Below are 18,051 nucleotides of genomic sequence, written 5' to 3' on the forward strand. Positions count from 1 at the left end.
TAAACACCGACGTATGACACGGAAGGATGGGCCTCCATCTGTTACCCAGGCTATTTCACGGTCGAGGAGCATTTGGGCGGTGGCGCAGTGCTCTCGCGCGTCGCGCCCGAGCGCTCAACGTTGCGGGTTCGATTCCCGACGGGGTCAGGTTTTTTTTTTTTTTTTTTTTTTGTGTGTGTAAGCGGTTTTTTAAGGGGTATGGTTTGCGCATCCAATTTGGGAATCGCGTGATTTTGAGAAGCAACTACCTTTGAAATTAAATATTTCCTTCGAAACAGCGAGTGGCGTCTTGAGCCACAACAATTAATTTCCCTTTTCTTAATCGCACCGTGTTTCTCGAAAATGCGGTAGCATGGTGCAAAATCAGGCCTTCTCCATTAGAGGAGGTTAAATTTCTGCTGACGTACGCACTAATTTATATGCATATTTTACGCGCTACAGAGGTCTTTTCGCCGGGGGTTACATCCATATTATTACTGCCGCGGCAGCAGCGCACAGCTCTTTTTTCTTTGTCCGTGATCTAACAAGAAGTTGAGGAGAACATACAGTACAAGCAGCGCACACGCCAGTACGCCCGAATGGCTTCAGTCGTGCTGCGGCGACACGATACACCAAGTTTGACTATAGAGAAAGAAAGATCCCCGGCGGAGAGGCGAGGCGGCGGAGTCTGCCGTCGCGGGGCCGTCGGTGTGGGCGTCGCGCGGCCGTCGGTGCGGTGTGACAAGCGCGTCGGCCGACATCGCGGAGACACTGATGTGTCTCCGATGCGTCGGCCGACATCGCGGAGACACACATCGCGGAGACACGCCGACGGTTGGGCAACGGTCGGCGTCGGCGCGGTGTGACATGGCCGTCGACAGCTCGCCGACACGGTGTTGGCCGACCAAATCGGCCGATGGTCGGCCTAGTGGGAACGCGCCTTCAGTGTGAAGCTCTGTATATCCTGCCTGCTTCTCACAAGATAGGCGCGGAGCTATTGGCAATGAAAAGTGCCCTGCAGAGCGCTGCATGCGAGTCAGTAATTGGGTTTTGCAGCGTTAAGATTGCAGGCATACTTTAGCCAGATGGGGGGGTGTCTGAACGATGCTTATTAGTGGAGCATGCGGGCTTATTGGGAGGCACCCCTTTGCCGTGCCTTCCCCTACAAGGCTGCACACCACAGCTCGAAAGCACGAACGTTTGGATGGAACACAAAAGATAGCACACCCTGCAGATCAGTGAAGCGTACAGAAAAGCACGACCCAATTTCGTTAGAATGGATGTAAATCGTGGTCCACAGGAGGAATGGAAAGAGGGGGGTTGGGGTTAAAGGTTTCGTTTAATTCGGCGGTCGTTGCCTGTATAGTGCGCAAACTTTCGCAGAGAGGGAGGAGGAGAGCAGTGTCTGCCGTGTATTGGCGGCTTGCATCAGTGTTAAGCAGCCGCGAAGGTGGTGAACTTAACACCGTCCTTCAGCTGCGCTTATAGATACCGAGGTGTCCTTCCTGGACAACTTGGTTGCTGTGGGGGCAGGGTGTGTGACAGGCTTAGGGGCTCTTTTATGTGGGCAGTGTCATGTGATTGATAACTGGCTTCCTTTGTACCCAAACGATCCGCGCATTTAAAGAAAAAATTTAATTTCAGTTTATTGCCAGTGCCTCCGTGTAACTACAGTTGTCGCAAGTTTCGTCGTTAAAGGAGCCATGAAGAGAAAATGCAAGTTGGTTTTATTCGAAAGATTTCGTGTTTTATAGTGCCCCCAGCGCTTGTCCGGATACAAGCGGTGCTTTATTCACTGAGAAATTAAACAATTTAGGTTAAAATTTTGATTTTCCCGCTCAATCGTGCGTTTTCGTGGTCCCAAGTGACATCACAGGAACCGACCACTCTGCAGCCTAGAACAACGTTTCTAGTAACGTTGGCCTAGAATACCTTCATTCACGCATCCGCCGTACAGGGTAGAGACACGTAACGCTGGCGCTGCCATGTTCGGTTGCTCGCTCGCCGCCGAAGCAAGTCATTGTGTCAAAACCGCGCTAAAATTATCGCCGCAACGCGGTTTACTGAAGAAGTTTGGATCATATTTTCTGTTTCGCGTTGCTAGGTCTCGTGGGAAACGAAAAGAATAACGCGTTGAGCCCGTTGGCCCAATTGCGGCGGCACGGGACCGTTCAAAGGTTGTCTTCACCCTGTACAGCGGTGTAGGTTTGTTCCCGCGTTTCTTTACGTTCCGTTACCTAGATGGCGCCACCATACCGTGGCAAGCGTTTGGTTTGTTTTTGCCCGCATTTAAACCTGGCTTGTTTTTGTTCTGGGAGAAAATATTCGTTCCCTGAAACAGTGCTCGCTCGACAAATGGGGTCACGTAAGACACCGTTGCTTGCGTCAATCGGCCAGTGTCGTCTGAGACAACCCCAAGCACCGTAGTGCTGTGCAGCTAAACCAAAGCATGCTGTGCGCAGTACGAACAGCAGAACGCATCAGTACTTCTATGTTTACATGTGCTTTTGTAACTTCCACTGTTTGTCCCATCATTCTTATTGCTTTGTAAAGAATGTGCCCTAAATTTAAGCGCAAATCGCTCGTTTGTCTAGTTTGTAAGCTCTACCTAATTTGCGTCTGCTTCTACCAGCCTCCGCCAATCGCAGAGCTTAGCTCATGTGACATCACAGGTTCTGTTGCGGGAAATGAGCTGGTGGGTCGCATGGTCATTTCCTTTTTTCCTAATTATGTAGCTTATTTGAGCGAAGTTTACGTTAAAAGTGGTGTCAGTATGATTCTAACGAGACAATCTTTTGAATGAACCAAACTTGTGTTTTCTCTTCGTGGCTCCTTTAAGGAAGGGTGTGCAATCACCAGCACCAAAAAAATGTTCAAGGCGGCATCGTTTGTCTATATGTCTGTCCTTTCATGTGTGTACACTTCAGGCTAAACTTTCCCGCTTTTAGAAAGGAGGAGTCATCGTTCAGAAAAGAGAGGCCTGGTTTTTTGCAGTGAAGCTGTATAGGACCAGGTTCTGACCAAACCTGCGGCCGTTGACTGAGCCGTGTAGAGTAAAAATTTTCCGCTCCACAACTAGTGTAAAATGCTGTGTAGCTCTCAATCTAATGTAGCTGCCTATGAAAAAATTGTACTGAAATCGGCTGCCGAAAGTACTCTATGGCGAGTTTCATTTACTTGCGTTTAGTTAGCTCAAAGTGAAGTTGTAAACGTCAAAACGAGGAGTATGGTTACAGGAAACAGCTGTAACTTCTGTTGCTGTATCGAAACTACTACCCTGAAACAAATATGACAGTTACCCACTGCGGTGACTCTATCGTTACGCCAACTTTTATGTAATTTTATTGACGTAGTTAGCCCATTTTGGGGGCGAAAAGCAAAAGTGCCCGTGCGTTGAATGTTGGCGAACGTTAAAGATCCCCTGCAGGCGTTCAAAATCGATCTAAAGCTGTCCTCTACAGTGTGCCTCGTAGCCCAGCTGGTATCTTTGGCGCATTAAACCCCATTATTTAAAACAAACATAATTGCCCACCAGTACAGCTTTAGAAGGATAGAATTAGAAAGATAACAATGAGGTGGAGTGCATACGGCAGACACTCTCAGATACTGAATGGCAGCGTACCATTGTCCCTGCAGACGGCTGCATCTTACCTGTACTCACCTACGGGGCAGAAACTTGGAGGCTCGCTAAGAGGGTTCAACTCAACTTGAGAACGACTCAGCGGGCAATGGAGCGTAAGAGGATAGGTGTAACATTAAGGGACAAGAAGAGAGCGGAGTGGGTCAGGGAACAAATGCGTGTTCAGGACATATTAGTAGAAGTTAAGAACGAATAGACGTGGGCAGGGCATGTAATGCGAAGGCAAGATAACCGTTGGTCATTGAGGGTAACAGAGTGGATCCCTACAGAAGGCAAGCGTTGCAGGGGGCGGCAGATGATGGCAGCTTTGCTGGTCTTTTATCTTTACAGTAGTGGAAGTGCTTTTCCAAATTCTTGTTTTTTCTTGCCATTTTGGAGCACCGGTGTGACACCTTCGTTTTCCCTCTCTCTCTCTCTTTTACGCCCTCTCTCCGTGTGCAGGGAGAGGTGCGGATCTCCAAGAACGACTATGACAGCCACATGGCCAAGATGCGGGGCCCCATCCCCCAGTGGTACCACATCGACTGCTTCGTCTCGAAGCGGGATGACCTCAACTACACCCTGGGCGCCGAGAGGTGTGTAGTGCCGCACTGGGGCACCCCTGGGGTAGCACGAGGCCTTTTTGTGTGTGTGTGTGTGCGCACCGAATCATTCAGGGTGCTGTTTAGAGAGGGCTCATGTGTTGGTGACGTTACACGTCGGTTTCTGTGGTTAGCTGTAAGACGTCACCTTGTTGGTTCATTTAATAGGGTTCGAGCAGTCCCCCCAAACACCTTGGAAACCCTTGAAGTTGTAGAGTTTGCTTTCAATGCCTTGGAAGTCCGAAAGTTTTACACACCCTTGAAAAATCCTCGAATTCTTTCCTTTTAATAATCGTAAAGGCAACATGTGGATATGTAAGGCATGAGTGTACGTTCGCTTGGTAGATCCCCTTTGTTGTTGTGTACCGTCTGTCTGCACTTTTAAAAACGTGGATGAGGTCCAACTAGCTCAAACTTTCCATGCTGCTGTAAATCCCCTTTAGCAGATAAACGTTTGCGTTTTGGGACACGGTAAAAGTGCTTGTCCGTGTAACTCCATTATGAGAAGTCATTGCTGGAAAAAGTCGCTGGAGTCATCGTATTTGGCATGGAGACTTGTCTGGCTTTAATAATGTCCCTATTCTCGAACAATTTGTAATCATTTCGAGCCTCTGCATTTGTTTTCCTCAACATCAGTCTTGTTTAGGTCTAAAACAGACGACATGGTTCTTCAAAATTCGCGCACAGAGCCTTGAAAAGTTCTTGAAAACCCTTGGAATTTCTGTTGCGACAGAATGTCTCCGTTTTGGCTGCACTTGCGGGTGGGTTGGGGGGGGGGGGTGGATAGGTATTGTCGGTCTTAAGTGTCGGCTCTGTGGCATGTGGGGGTTTTCAAGAAATGGTGCGAGATGCTGAGGTGTGTTCCTTTGCGTGCTGTGGTGTGCCCCCCCAGCCTTCCAGGGTTCATGACCCTTGGCGTGGACGACCAGAAGAAGCTGAAGGAGAAGCTCAAGAAGCAGGAGAGGTGCGTTTGCAGAACTGCTTTTCCTCTTTTCTCTTTTTCTGTTTCATATTGCGAATAATGTTCATGGGTTAATTAAACGCAGCTGAGGACGGATGTAAAGCCAGCTTGCATGTGGGCTTTTTCAAACCCTCTGTAATTTCGCAGCCAAGTTTGCACTTCTTACAGTATTGGGGCTGTGTCCAAACTCTAATTGTAGGTTGCAGTCCAGTGTGTCATGGAACTGGATGTTCTCTTTATTTTTGATGCGATGTTTAGTTGGGATTGCTTGTTTTTAATCCTTGGGCGACAGAATTGCGAAGCAGGCTGATGAAAAAAACTAGCTAAGCATGAGTTGCAATGGTATCTGCTTATGCAAAGGAAAGATGTAACCCCAGATACCTTCCGCCACGTCAATTTGCAACATGCAGCATTTGGCTCCTGTTGTTAAGGTCTGTGTGAGTTGTGCCTGAAGGAAGCAGTTTTGAGTGGAGCGAGCTTTTTCAGTAGCTTTTGTTTCGATGCCTTTCTTTTTGACAACCAAGACTCGCGAGGTACGAATACGCATGAGCAGAATTATTCTGAAGAAAGAGTGCCTCGGCTCAGTCTTGATGAATGTAGGAGACGCGCTCATTCTTTGTCATGAGCTGCCCATTTTGAAAGTGGCATTGCTTCCTGGCTGCAAAAAAGCTCGTTACTGCAACGTGTATGTGTACATCCCGTCTTGTGTTGCAGGAAGCGCAAGCCCAAAGAAGAGAGCGGGGACGCGGTGGATGGCCCCTCTGCGCCCAAGCAGCCCAAGAAGGAGGTGGACCCCGCCGAGGAGAAGGCCCTCAAGGTAGAGGAGGAGGAGGAAGAGGATGGGGAAGAAGAAGAAGACGGGGGAGAGAGCTCGTAGCGGGGGGTGGGCAGAGGCCCCTGTTGCGGCCAAGGGAGCGCAGTCTCGTGCCCTTCCGATAATGAATCGGTTAACCTTGTTAACCAGCTAACATGCTGCCGCTGCTGCTGTTTGCGCCTCGACTAACCGAAGGGCAGATCCCGGCAAAGAACAGCCCGTCCCCTTAGACGCTTCTTTCCCGCAGCGGGTTAACCTGGGAGTAGCCATGACGCTAGCCCCCTGACTCTCCTGAGGGATGCCCAACCCTGAAGGGGTTGGGCACTTTCGTTTGGTATTGATGCGAGTATTTCAGGCAGTGTTTAGATTGGACGCAGAAGAGCCCACGGAGTAAGGGGTCCACTCACAGCGAAAATTGGATCGCTGTGAAGGTGTTTGCACCGTGGGGCGTGGATGGCGATGTGTGCTGCCGAGTAAACTGCTTCATGCAAGCTGCTAGAGTGCTGGCTAGGTAGAAGTAGTAGTTAGCCTTGCTTGGCCTAGGCACGTGCAGCACTTTTTGTGTAACCGCCTGGGTCCATTCCTTGCGTAGTTTGAGTTGCACGTTCCAGTTATATGAACTGGCAGTTTATGTATCCCCATTCCTCCTTAGGTCACCTAGGAATAGGCATTCCTGTTTGTTTTTTCAAGCAGTCTAGACCAATTATGTCGCAGTGGAAACTGTTTCGTTGTGCCATAAGGACCTACAGGCCGTGCCATTATTCCTTCCATGCGTTTGTTTCTTTCTATACTCTCGGCCTTTTTCTCTTTTTTTTCCCCCCCTAAAACCCGTAGTCTGTGCAAATTCCTCAAATTTCTCCTCGATTCTCTCTTTCGTGTTGTCCTCACTGTGCGCACACACACACTGCAACTTGTGTCTCTGTCACGCTGGCATCCCTTACTCTTGTGATAAAGGAAAGCTTGGCTGTACTGTTCAGTTTGTTACTCATCCTGCCCAGCCCTCTTGTTATTTTTCTCTCTCTGTTGGTTGTAGCAGACCATCTTCCACGTTCAGTTCCTGTGCTGTGTTTTTTTCTTTTTCTTTCTCGATTGCATGTCCCTTTTTTTTTTTGCAGTGCATGACCTTTGCCTGAGTTTCTCAATAAAGGTAGCCACAAAGCAAGGTTGCGCTCGTTTTGTGTCTCTCTCTGTTCCTCCTTCTGTTCCTCTTTTGACTGTAGCGTGGTTAAGGTCAGCTGCCCTAGAAGGTTGCGTGAAGCAGGTTGGGGGCAAGTGGTTTGGCGGGGACAACCATGAAATATTGTGCGGAGGCAGCAGACGTTCCTCCTTACCGAGTGTAGTCCAATGCCCCACGGCGGATATGCGGGTATGTAAACCTTTCGTAGGCTTCGGAGTATGTATTAGGGCACGGATTTATCCTGGTCGACCCTTGCACTGTAGGTCATTGGTTGATTAGTTCATTGGTCGCTTGCTGGATGCCCAAGCACGCACCAAGCTTGCAAAGTGTCGTCCAATACCCCACTGCAGGCGTGTGCAACTGTGTGGGTACGTACTACTATTTTGATAGTTTTGCAGCAGCAGTGTGTGTATGACACGCAGTGTGTGTATGACACGCATGGGTTGGTGGCACTGGCTACTTCCCTGTTTTATTTACACCAATCGTGCTGCATAAGCACGCATGAAAAAAAAAGGGGCCAAAGTCATATTACTTGGTCTTCTGGACCTTGGTATATTTTCACCTATTTAAACGTAAATGTCAACTTCCTGTTTGTTCATGAATGGGCTAACTGGTGCAAAGTGCTTGCAATGCGCTCAAAAATTTCGTCCTGCGTATTTCTAGAGATGTTGGCGCAGCCAACATTGGCTAATTGGGAAGGGGGGGGGGGGGTCACAAGTCTGCTGAATTATTTTTTTTTTTTCTTTTTGTGGACTTTAGCTCTGAACATGGCCAATGCAATGGAGCCAATAACCTGGCATGGTAATGAAACGATGTTGAAATGGGCCATGAAGACAAAATGCAAGTTTGGTTCATTTAAAAGATTGCCTCATTAGAATCGGGCTGACTCCACTTTTAGCGTGAACTTCTCTCAAACAAGCTGTATAATTAGGAAAAAAGGGAATGGCCATGCAACCCACTAGCTCATTTCCCACAACAGAACCCATTATATTATACCAGCCAGCTCTGCGATTGGCTGAGGCCGGAAAAAGCAAATGGAAATTAGGCAGAACACATAAGCTTGCCGAACGAGCTATTTGTGCTTATATTTAGGGAACATTCTTTTTATATCAGTAAGAATGGTGGGACAAAGTTACCAAAGTAAACATAAGTACTGATGCGTACTGCTGTTGGTACTGCACGCTCTATTCTTGGTTTAACTGCACAGCACTGTGGGGCTTTAGGGTTGCTTCGGATGACACTGGCCGATTGACACAAGCGACAGCGTCTTACAAGACCATATTTGTCGCGCGAGCACCATGTTTCACGAAACGATTATTTTCTCTTGAGAACAAAAACAAGCCAGGTTTAAATATGGTCACAAACAAACCAAAGGCAGAAAATGGCTTGCTGCGGTGTGGTGGCGCCATCTAGGTTGACTAACAGTGAGCAAGCCTCCGCTCCACACCAAGTTGAGGTGTAAGACCTGGGGCGGTATTCTCGTAACTGTCCCTTTTGAAAACGTCCCTTTCATCGTGACGTACTTCTGGTTAAGCAGTGAGCGTTGGCTGTAGGTTGGCCGCGCTTGCATTACGTCACTTCCAGTTGTTTGCTTTTAGCCAATTGGGGCTCGCCAAAAGGGACACTTTTGAAAGGGACGCAAAAGGGACAAAACTCGAGAATACCGCCCGTGTTCTTATGATGTCATTGCAAATGTTGTTTAAACACGTTTTGGCACGAGAATCAATTTACCTTAATTTGATTAATTTCGCAGTGAATAAAGCATCGTCTTCTTCCGGACAAGCGCTGGGGGCACTATAGAACACGAAATATTTTGAATAATAAACTTGTGTTTTGTCTTCATGGCCCCATTAAGGGCTGCTTAAACCAACCTTATCATCCACGTGTGCAGAGTGACACTGGGGTTTGTGTCTGGTACTTGCATATGCCTGAATTTAGGCTTAAGGGGGGACACTGGTCTTAACGACATTTTTGTTATTTTTAAACCAATCTCCTTGAAATTTGCACATTAAGTGTGTTTTAACATCCTGAGCACAAATATGCAGTCAGTTTTCGTCTATATAGTCAAAGTTCAGAGTTGTGCAACATGTTATGTCATTCCATTTCGGGCAATTTTTAATTATCTGCTTATCATGTACTTCAATACTTTTTGTTCCTTTGTGCTTTAGAAGGACCAGGGAGTGCAACTATACCACAGCAGTAATTTTATCACTGTTTCTGCAATTGCTGTACACTTCATAAATGTCAGGTCATCAATTATCAATGTTTTTGTAAAACGAAATGCATAAAAAATTATACTAGTATAAAGAAATTCTTTATTTTTGTGGTTTTATTGCACTCTTCAGTTCTTAAGCTTTCGAATGCAGCAAGAATGACGCAAATCTGACCATTACTCCCAAGATATTGTACCCGACAGTTGACCTCGTGGGTAAAAAGCTGGTTTTTAGAAAACAAGGCACGAAGTTTGGAAATGCAGGGGAAAATGGCCATTTAGCCAACTTCAAATGGTGACAGCTTTGTAAATACTGATAGTACAGCCATAATATTTTGCAGGTACATTCTTTGGGACCTATAGACTGCAAATAAAATTAATACAGACAATTGATTTTTTGGCAAATTTTTGGTCCTCAAGACCAGTGTCCCCCCCTAAAGGGGCCGTGAAGAGAAGATACAACCTTGTCCAGTTTAAAAGAGCTACCCTTTAGCAACTCATTTCGTGCCATTCCAGCCCCGAAAGGTGTTTTGTTATGTAAGAAAAGTGAAGAAACGTTGAGAAACTTTCAAATTTACTGCGGCAGTGATGTAATATTTGCAGGAGTGACCCAATATGAGTAGGGAGGGTTGTTTGTTATAGGGTTTTATATTTTTTTGGGATCAGGCTGAGAATCAGATGCTATTTTTCACTGATAATCAGGGAGAAATAGGGTTTTTTTTTTTTTTTTTTGTAAACATTCCGAAATTCGGGTTTTTTGGGGAGTTAAATCTATAGACGTACTAAGTAATATTCACAAGTTAGTTTAACAGTAGGCATCAGTGACGATGTCAGTAAAGAGCGCTGATAACTTCTAAGAAATGAACCATTGTATTCACGAAAAGCCTGTCATCGATTTTTCCCTGACCCTTGTTTACATACATCCACATGTGCAACATGTTGGTGTCTACTGTAGACCTGTCCGATCGTTTAGTGTATCTCAGATGAGAGAGAGAGTTCTCCCAACATCACAGCTTGCATTAGCTAGGCACAGCAATGTCAGGGCAGCATCTGCCAGCCTGGGGTAGGGTAGAGCGGTAAGCCTTGCCAACACTCAATTAGTTTGAAAGCTGTGTTTGGGGGGCTTGCTTCCATCAGGTACTGGTTGAGAATGGTGGACTGTCAGCGCATGATTGTGCACATCCAATTGGGGAGAAAACAGGTTTAACCCAATTCTCCTGAAAGATGTTTGCGGTGTAAAAATTTTTTTTGCCCATAAACGAGTAACCCCAAATATGGGCCATCACCAGAACTGTAGTATTCAGTGGGTTTAACCAGAGGCCCCACGGGAATCACCCAAGCGTGTTTCCTGGTGGTCATCATCATCATCATCACCAGCCTATCCACGCCCACTGCAGGGCAAAGGCCTCTCCCATGGATCTCCAATTGCCCCTGTCCTGTGCCAACTGTGACCAATTTATCCCCGCAAACTTCTTGATCTCATCTGCCCGTCTTTCTGCCGCCCCCTGCCACGCTTGCCTTCTCTAGGGATCCACTCTTACCCTTAATGACCAGCGGTTATCTTGCCTTCACATTACATGCCCTGCCCACGTCCATTTCTTCTTCTTAATCTCTGCTAATATGCCCTTTACGCGCGTTTGTTCCCCGACCCACTCCGCTCTTTTCGTGTCCCTTAATGTTACACCTTTCATCTTCCGCTCCATTGCCCGCTGAGTCGTTGTGAAGTTAAGTTGAACCCTCTTAGTGAGCGTCCCAGTTTCTGCCCCGTAGGTGAGTACCGGTGAGATGCAGCTGTTTCCTGGTGGTGATTGAGGTTAGTTGCTGCCAGTTCCACAAGGAAGATTCCGTGACTTCAAAAAGAAACCGCTGGCTTTTTGTCTTCATGGCCTCTCTAAGCTTAAAGCAATGGTCCGCAGAAGAGGATTATGCACCACACATTTGCAATGTTGGCAATAGTTCACAAGTTAGCTAGAGACAGAATAAAAGGGCCTGAAGTTTCGGCCTGAACATGGGCTCGCTCCTAAGGTGGTGCGTGTTGTGCACTGTCTTTTAATGAAGTGCAAAGGATGGCTGAACGGTGAGTAGCTTGGCTAGCACGTTAGTTTCAAGGCAAAGGTCAGCAACCTGCGGCCCCCCCCCCCCCCCCCGGCAAGGCATCCGAACCCTCCCCTTGTCACTTCCTATAACCTCAAGTGGGGCTACGCAGGAACAAAGAAAGATCGCTTCCAGTTGGCATTGTGCCACATCTTGCTTCACACATAGCTGCATAATGGCTGCGCTTCTTTTCTTGGCACGGGTCCAAAAAAGCCCCCCCCTTCCCCCTTCCCCCCGCTTTGCCATCCGGCCCTCGCCTCAAAAGTTTCCCTGGTCTAAGGGGTCAACTGTCCGAATGCAATGTTAAATCAGTAGGTAGAGCAGTGAGAACTTGTACAACTGCAGCAGTGAGGGCTAACGAAAGGCTCCCCCCCCCCCCCCTCTTTTTTTTTTTACTGTGTAAAGTTAGAAAGAGTTAATAAGAAACAAACGAAAAAAGGGTAGTACACAAATGTTCTAGTACAGGAGAAATGTCTGGCAAGTTGGTACTCTGCGACACAACACATAATGGCGTGAGATGTAGTGGACAAAGACTGACACGTGAGGTGAGTGTGGGCTCTCAACTGGAAACGCGCGTACGTTTCCTGAAATTACACCCAGGCACAAAGGTGAACAACTGCCTATGCAAGTTGTTTCACTACAGGGTTCGCACAGGTCCTTGAAAACCTTGAAAACCCTTGAATTTAGAAGTGTCAATTTCAAGGCCTGGAAAGTCCTGGAATTTTTAAAGGGTCCTTAAAAACCCTTGATTTTTCTGGAGAGAACCAATGGCCCTATCTTTTCACAAGAGTTTATAGTGTTTGTCGTGGATTTTAGGTGTTAAAAATGTAAAGAAACATTGTAACAATCAAGTTTCAGTGTATTGCATGAAATTACGAGTTTGGTGGATTGTCATTATTACGAGTCAACATTGTGAACAGCATTCCTCAATAGAATCCATGTCATGATACAATCCAGTGAAGGCCAGCTTCTCTTCTCTATCTTGCATGTTCTATTTAGTCTGTGGACGGCCGCTCATTGCATGTTTGCTGTGCCTCATACGCTCCATCTGCGTTTGCTTTTACGTGCAAATGGTGGACGTGTACATAGTTATTACTGCCTTGCAGCAACACTTGCTGATTTAATTTCAGCTCATATTCTTGCTGACAAAGCAGAAGATGCAGGCAACATTATGAAGTTTTGAAATCAAACAGCCTCAGCAAAACACCAAGAAAAAAGAAAGACCTCTAAATGCCAGCTGTCAAATAAAAAATAAAACTGGGGGAGCATTCACGAACCCGTTAGCGCCTATCTAAATGTGCACTAATGTGCTTGGGTATTGGGCAATAACGAAATTTCGCACTGTGTTGAAAAAGTTGTAAATAATCGCAGATAAAACATTAGACGGCGGCCTTGAAAATGTGTTTTCTGGTCCTTGAAAACCCTTGAATTTTTGCTTTTGAAGCTCGTACGAACCCTGCACTAGCTTCGCCCTCCTCCACCCCACTCATACTATAAACATTAGTTGCATGTGAGAAAAACTGGAAGCAGAGAGCTAAACAAGGCTTTTTTGCTTTTGAAGCCTGTGCGAACCCTGCAGCCGATTCCTTACTAACAATCATCAGATAGGCTCGTTTATTGTTGCAGCTGTGTGGGAAACTAGTTTTAAGAACAGCACGAATCACTAGTTGTGGCCCCTTAGATGGGCGAGGTATACCAGCGCTACACAGCATCTTTCAATTGGGAGTTGGATAGATAGTCAATGCGTCACTTGATTGGCTCACAAATGGTTCGAAGGCCTGTGAGACAACCATGTAGCACAAGTATTAGTCGTAACGGCCTGCTTCTGCGCACACCCTGTGCATTTAGTGCCCATTTTGGCCGTAACGCGCAAAAGCCTGGTGGTTTCTGACACACATCGCCTGTCTCTGTTCTTAATGCTCCTCCCCTCCCCCTTTTGTCCAGCAACAATCGGACCGGGTGTTCAAGCTGCGTGATGCCCTGCAGAAGAACCTCAGCAAGAAGGAGCTCCAGGAGCTTCTCGAGTTCAACTCCCTCGACATACCGCCGGGCGAGAGCAGGGTGAGAGTTCTGCTTCAACTGGAGCTTCGAGGTGGGGAGAAGGGGCATGATGGGGCCACTAGTGGTACGAAGCACGGCGGTAACTTCAACGGGAGGGGCCGTCCACTTGCGCTGGCACGGTCGCCTTGGCAACAAAGTTGCGTTCGCTTTCCTCGAAGGTTTGATAGCAGTCGAGGGAGAAAGTTGGGTATGTAAGCATTTGGGGAGCAATCTACTACCGGCACACTGGGAATGTTAGGTTGGTGCATCCTAAACTACCGTATTTATTCAAATATAAGGCAAGTTTTTTTTTCTCTTTTCAAAATTCATAGTCTCAGTCATACCCCGCCTTATATTTGATGCTCAGAAATATACTTCTTTTTCTTTTTTGACTCCAAAGGCACCCTTGCCTTATAATCGAATGAATACGGTAGTCTACCCTCAGGTATGTCCTGCAGCACTGGTGTCTCTGGTGTGTCAAACCTGCCACAACTTCTCCTTCCCCGTTCTCTTTTGTTTGTGCAGATTCTGGACGTGCTGTCGGACTGCATGGCCTTTGGCGTCACTGCGCGCTGTCCTGAGTGCAAGGAGGGGCAGCTCAAGCTCAAGTGAGTGTCCCTTTGATTTCTGTGAACAGAGGAAGGATGCTGGTCAGTTATGCTAAAGGTCACTTTCAGAGTAGCTGTTCAGGAGACCAGGTCACCCCTGTGTTCTTGTTTTTTTGGTTTTCCTATTTGTGACATGTTCTGTCGGTGATGGGGTGTCATTTTCTCTGCCCTCTAACAAGTGAGACTCGATCGGGGTGTAGGTCATAAAACTAGATTCTTTATTTACTAGTCAATTTTGATTAAAGTTGGGGAGCACGTATATATAATTATGCGATCACAAATAGATTTCATATGTCTTGTCTAAAAAAAGATATGGCACAACAAAAAATTCAAGTATGCAATTTCTTACAGGGGTTTTTATTGAAATTTTTTATTCAATTAAGTTAATTTTTAGTGTCCCCCATGCTTCCTAAAGGTTCGTTGCACAGGCTAGAGCAGAGAGGTTTATTATATACATACTCTATTAGTCAGCAATATCAAAGTTGGGAAGAGACAAAATATCTTACAGCAATGAAATCATGCCTCGTATAATTAATCAAATTCATGTTTATCAAAAGAAAAAAGAGCTGTAACCTGTAATTTAGTTCTCCTTTTAAAGAAGCACACCAAGTTTGTCAATATCTGTTCACAAAAGCATCCTCAAAACCTCCGTAAGACTAAGGAACTGCACAAAATCACGAAAGCTGAGAAAATCACGGTTGAAGTTTCAGGTAATGGTAACTTTTGCTACAGCATAGCTACAACACTGTAAATAGCATCATTGTGTAGCTCTGTTTTCTGTGAAGAAAAGGACACTGCGTATGTGACTAACACAAAGACAACTCTGGTCTGGAAAGTTTGATGTAACATCCACTGATACTTTAGAGAAACCAAATTTTCTGCTAGTAAACTCCCCAGAAACTGCATTTCCTCTTCCTCCTTTTTATTCAGCGTCTTTGCAAGATACAGAAAGGCACAAACACCATGAGCTGTAGGTTTTTTTTCTGCTCCCAGTGAGGGTAACGAACAGCAACTACACAGAACTGGAGATTGTTTGCAATGCTTCTCAGTAAGTGGAATGCAATTTGGTGACCAATGCTAGAGTGGCACAAACAGCACTACCTGCTAGAGCAATTCAGTACGAAGGGAATGATACCAGTTTTGTTATCCTAGCTGAAGAGAAAGATAAGGAAACACCAATTTCAGGAGAGCATGATGTGTCGCAAAATTAAAAAACTGAGAAAAATACATCTTGGGTTTGTATCTTTCGCTACAGCATAGTCGCAATATAAGAAGCACCATGTAACTCTGTTTCTCATGGGGGAAAAAAAAACATGTGACCGTACCGCAAAAAACAAAAAAAAACTGGTAAGCTTAACGAGTCCTAAGTACTCTTTGAAAACTGAGCTGGAAAACTAAATTTTTTGCTGAATTTTAAAAGCGGTACTTCCTACTTTGCACTTCCTTCGCCGTCTGCGCAAATTAAAAAAAAAGCACAAATATTGTGCTGCACACTTTTGTTTCGCAGAGAAAACTCGAAGCTAATAAAAACTAAAAAATCAGCTTCAAAACGAGTCCAATATGACTGCTGCTGGCAGTTTGCTTCGTGCGTGGCGTGTGGTTGAAGTTCAAGTTTTTTTTTTTTTTTTTTTTTTTCGGCTCGATTTTTGGCGTTTTGTGGCTTCCGCTGTGTTTTCAAAGCTTATTTTGGGGTCCTTTCCAATCGAAGGCAGTTTTAAAACATTCAAAGTAGGTAGTTGAAGGTTGAGGGTATGGAAAAAGCATTTTTTTTTTTCGTTGCTATTTTTGACCACTTTAAGATGCACATCCTCCTTTAAAGCTAACGCTTGGATTGAAATAGATTTCAGGCTTGCAGCCACGAATAGATCAAAGCAGTAAGTGAAGCCTAGGGGGAAAAAAAAATCACGCAGCGAAAGGGAGGTGGGATTTAATTTATGCAATTTAAAGAACAAGGAGGCGTGTGTCGAACGTCAATCAAGTTGCAAGTGCCTGCGCAGGCCGTTATCATTACAAAATGGGACTACAGTTAAACCTTGATGTAACGAACTTCAATGTAACGAAACCCTCAGATGTAACGAACCACAGAATTTTTCGTAACTTCAAGTGTATGCACACCATGTATTTTCCCCCTCTGTGTAACGAAGTCCCGTGTGCCGGAATTTCAATGTAACGAAGTTTCATGGAGAACTAGGCACGAAATTGAAGTTGTAGAAGTACATTTTGGGAGATGCAAACACCGGAATGGGGTCCCAATGAAACACAAACGGCGGCACGGGCCGCTCAATGCCGCGGATGCAGCCAGCCGCGGAAGCAACCGCCACGGAGGATATTTGATGGGCGCTCTCCTAAGCGGCGCGTATGACATTTTACAGTGAAAATTTCGCCCACGTTATCCGCTTTTTTTCTCGCATGCCCCTCTCGTTTGCCCCTCGAGTTGCGTTTCAGCGAGCCGTTAGTAGCGGTCGCTGAAAGGAGCCATGAAGAGAAAACACAAGTTTGGTTCATTCGAAAGATTGCCTCGTTAGAACCATACTGACACCACTTTTAACACAAACTTCGCTCAAATAAGCTACATAATTAGGAAAAAAGGGAATGACCATGCGACCCACCAGCTCATTTCCCGCAACAGAACCTATGATGTCACAAGAGCCAGCTCTGCAATTGGCGGAGGCTGGCAAAAGCAAACGCAAGTTAGGCAGGGCTTACCAGTTTGCATAGTGAGCTATATGCCCGTTAAACATACTGCACATTCCTTTTATGACACTAAGAACGGTGGAGTAAACGGTTGAAGTTCCGAAAAAACATGCAAGCGTGTACGCCAATGCGTACGAAACTACCGCCAGCCGAACTCGACATCTCGCCGTCGCCACTGTCGCGCAGACGAATTTTCGGGTACAAGGCTCTTCGGGGCCAACGAACCGTCCCAGCACGCACAGCCGCGACCTTGCTTGGTATCGTAATCCCTTCACAGGAGGTTGGCCGTCATATCGCCAACCAGCAAAGGTAAAAATAGAAGCAAGGGGAGTAAGGAACACAGAGCAGCAACGAGATAGTGCCACTCGTCGCACAGGTTTCGGTATGGAGGTCGTGTTGGCTTGCTGCTGTCGTTACGAGCTCGTTTACAGTTTACAACCACTGAAAACTTCAGTTTGTTCGAGTACTTTACAATGAAATTTCGTTGCTGTGTTTTGAAATGCCCATGTAGTACGGGCAAATCGTCGAGGGAGTGCGACATCCCCGCCGGTGAGGAGATCTCCTTTCATGTGCTGCCCAACGACGAACCTAGGCGAAGCAAGTGGCTACGTTTTGTGAACTTTGCAAACAGAGGAGAAAGGAAGTACGAGTGCGCTCGCTTCATTTCCGAGGAAGTGATTACGGCAGGGACCCTTACGTTAGCTCATTCCTGGGACATGGTGGCGCTCATCGCCGACTTCGTCAAATCGCCGTCAAAGCGCTCTGACCTTGGGGGAAAAAATGCCGTACACAGCGCGCATTGACGCTTGTATCTTTCTGGTCGGAGTGGAGAGCTCGCGCGAACGGCTTTCCATACACGACACCGGCCAACTGGCGTGAGCGATACTGCTACTGAAATTGAACTATTATTAACCGTAATAAAAATACGGCACATACGTACCTGTCTGTATTCGTCCGTCGCGACGGGGCTGACGAGGCAGCGGTGCCGACGAGGCAGCGGTGCCGACGGCTGGGCGTTCGTCTGTTGTGGCTATCGCGGAATGGTCGCTTTCCGGTCCATCCGCGTATCCCACAACTCCTGCCGCTCGTGCATTTAGAAGCATTGAGCGTTCGAGTGGTGTGAGGTTGTTAAATGCAAGCCCGAGCTTCTCGCAGAGAGTTTTGTTCTCCGGATCAGGCGATTCCAAGACTAGGGCTGCGGGCGCACTAGGTTTTACTAGTATTTTTAAAATGGCCGCCGTCTCGGTTTCG

The 18,051-nt window shown here is 46.5% G+C and overlaps 1 protein-coding gene across 1 annotated transcript in view; it reads left to right on the top strand.

The window, feature by feature from the left end:
* Nucleotides 1-18,051, top strand: part of Parp1 (Poly-(ADP-ribose) polymerase) — a 114,884-nt gene that overhangs the window by 15,903 nt on the left and 80,930 nt on the right. The window contains exons 4-8 of the mRNA XM_077672552.1: nt 4,061-4,194; nt 5,093-5,164; nt 5,876-5,978; nt 13,403-13,519; nt 14,024-14,106. Of these exons, the coding sequence (XP_077528678.1) occupies nt 4,061-4,194; nt 5,093-5,164; nt 5,876-5,978; nt 13,403-13,519; nt 14,024-14,106 (509 nt within the window). The remainder of the gene's footprint in view (nt 1-4,060; nt 4,195-5,092; nt 5,165-5,875; nt 5,979-13,402; nt 13,520-14,023; nt 14,107-18,051) is intronic.

This window comes from Haemaphysalis longicornis, unplaced genomic scaffold (assembly GCF_048455015.1).
Source record: "Haemaphysalis longicornis isolate Haplotype H1 unplaced genomic scaffold, Haemaphysalis longicornis Haplotype H1 scaffold_6, whole genome shotgun sequence".
In the NCBI taxonomy this organism is placed as follows: Eukaryota; Metazoa; Arthropoda; class Arachnida; order Ixodida; family Ixodidae; genus Haemaphysalis; species Haemaphysalis longicornis.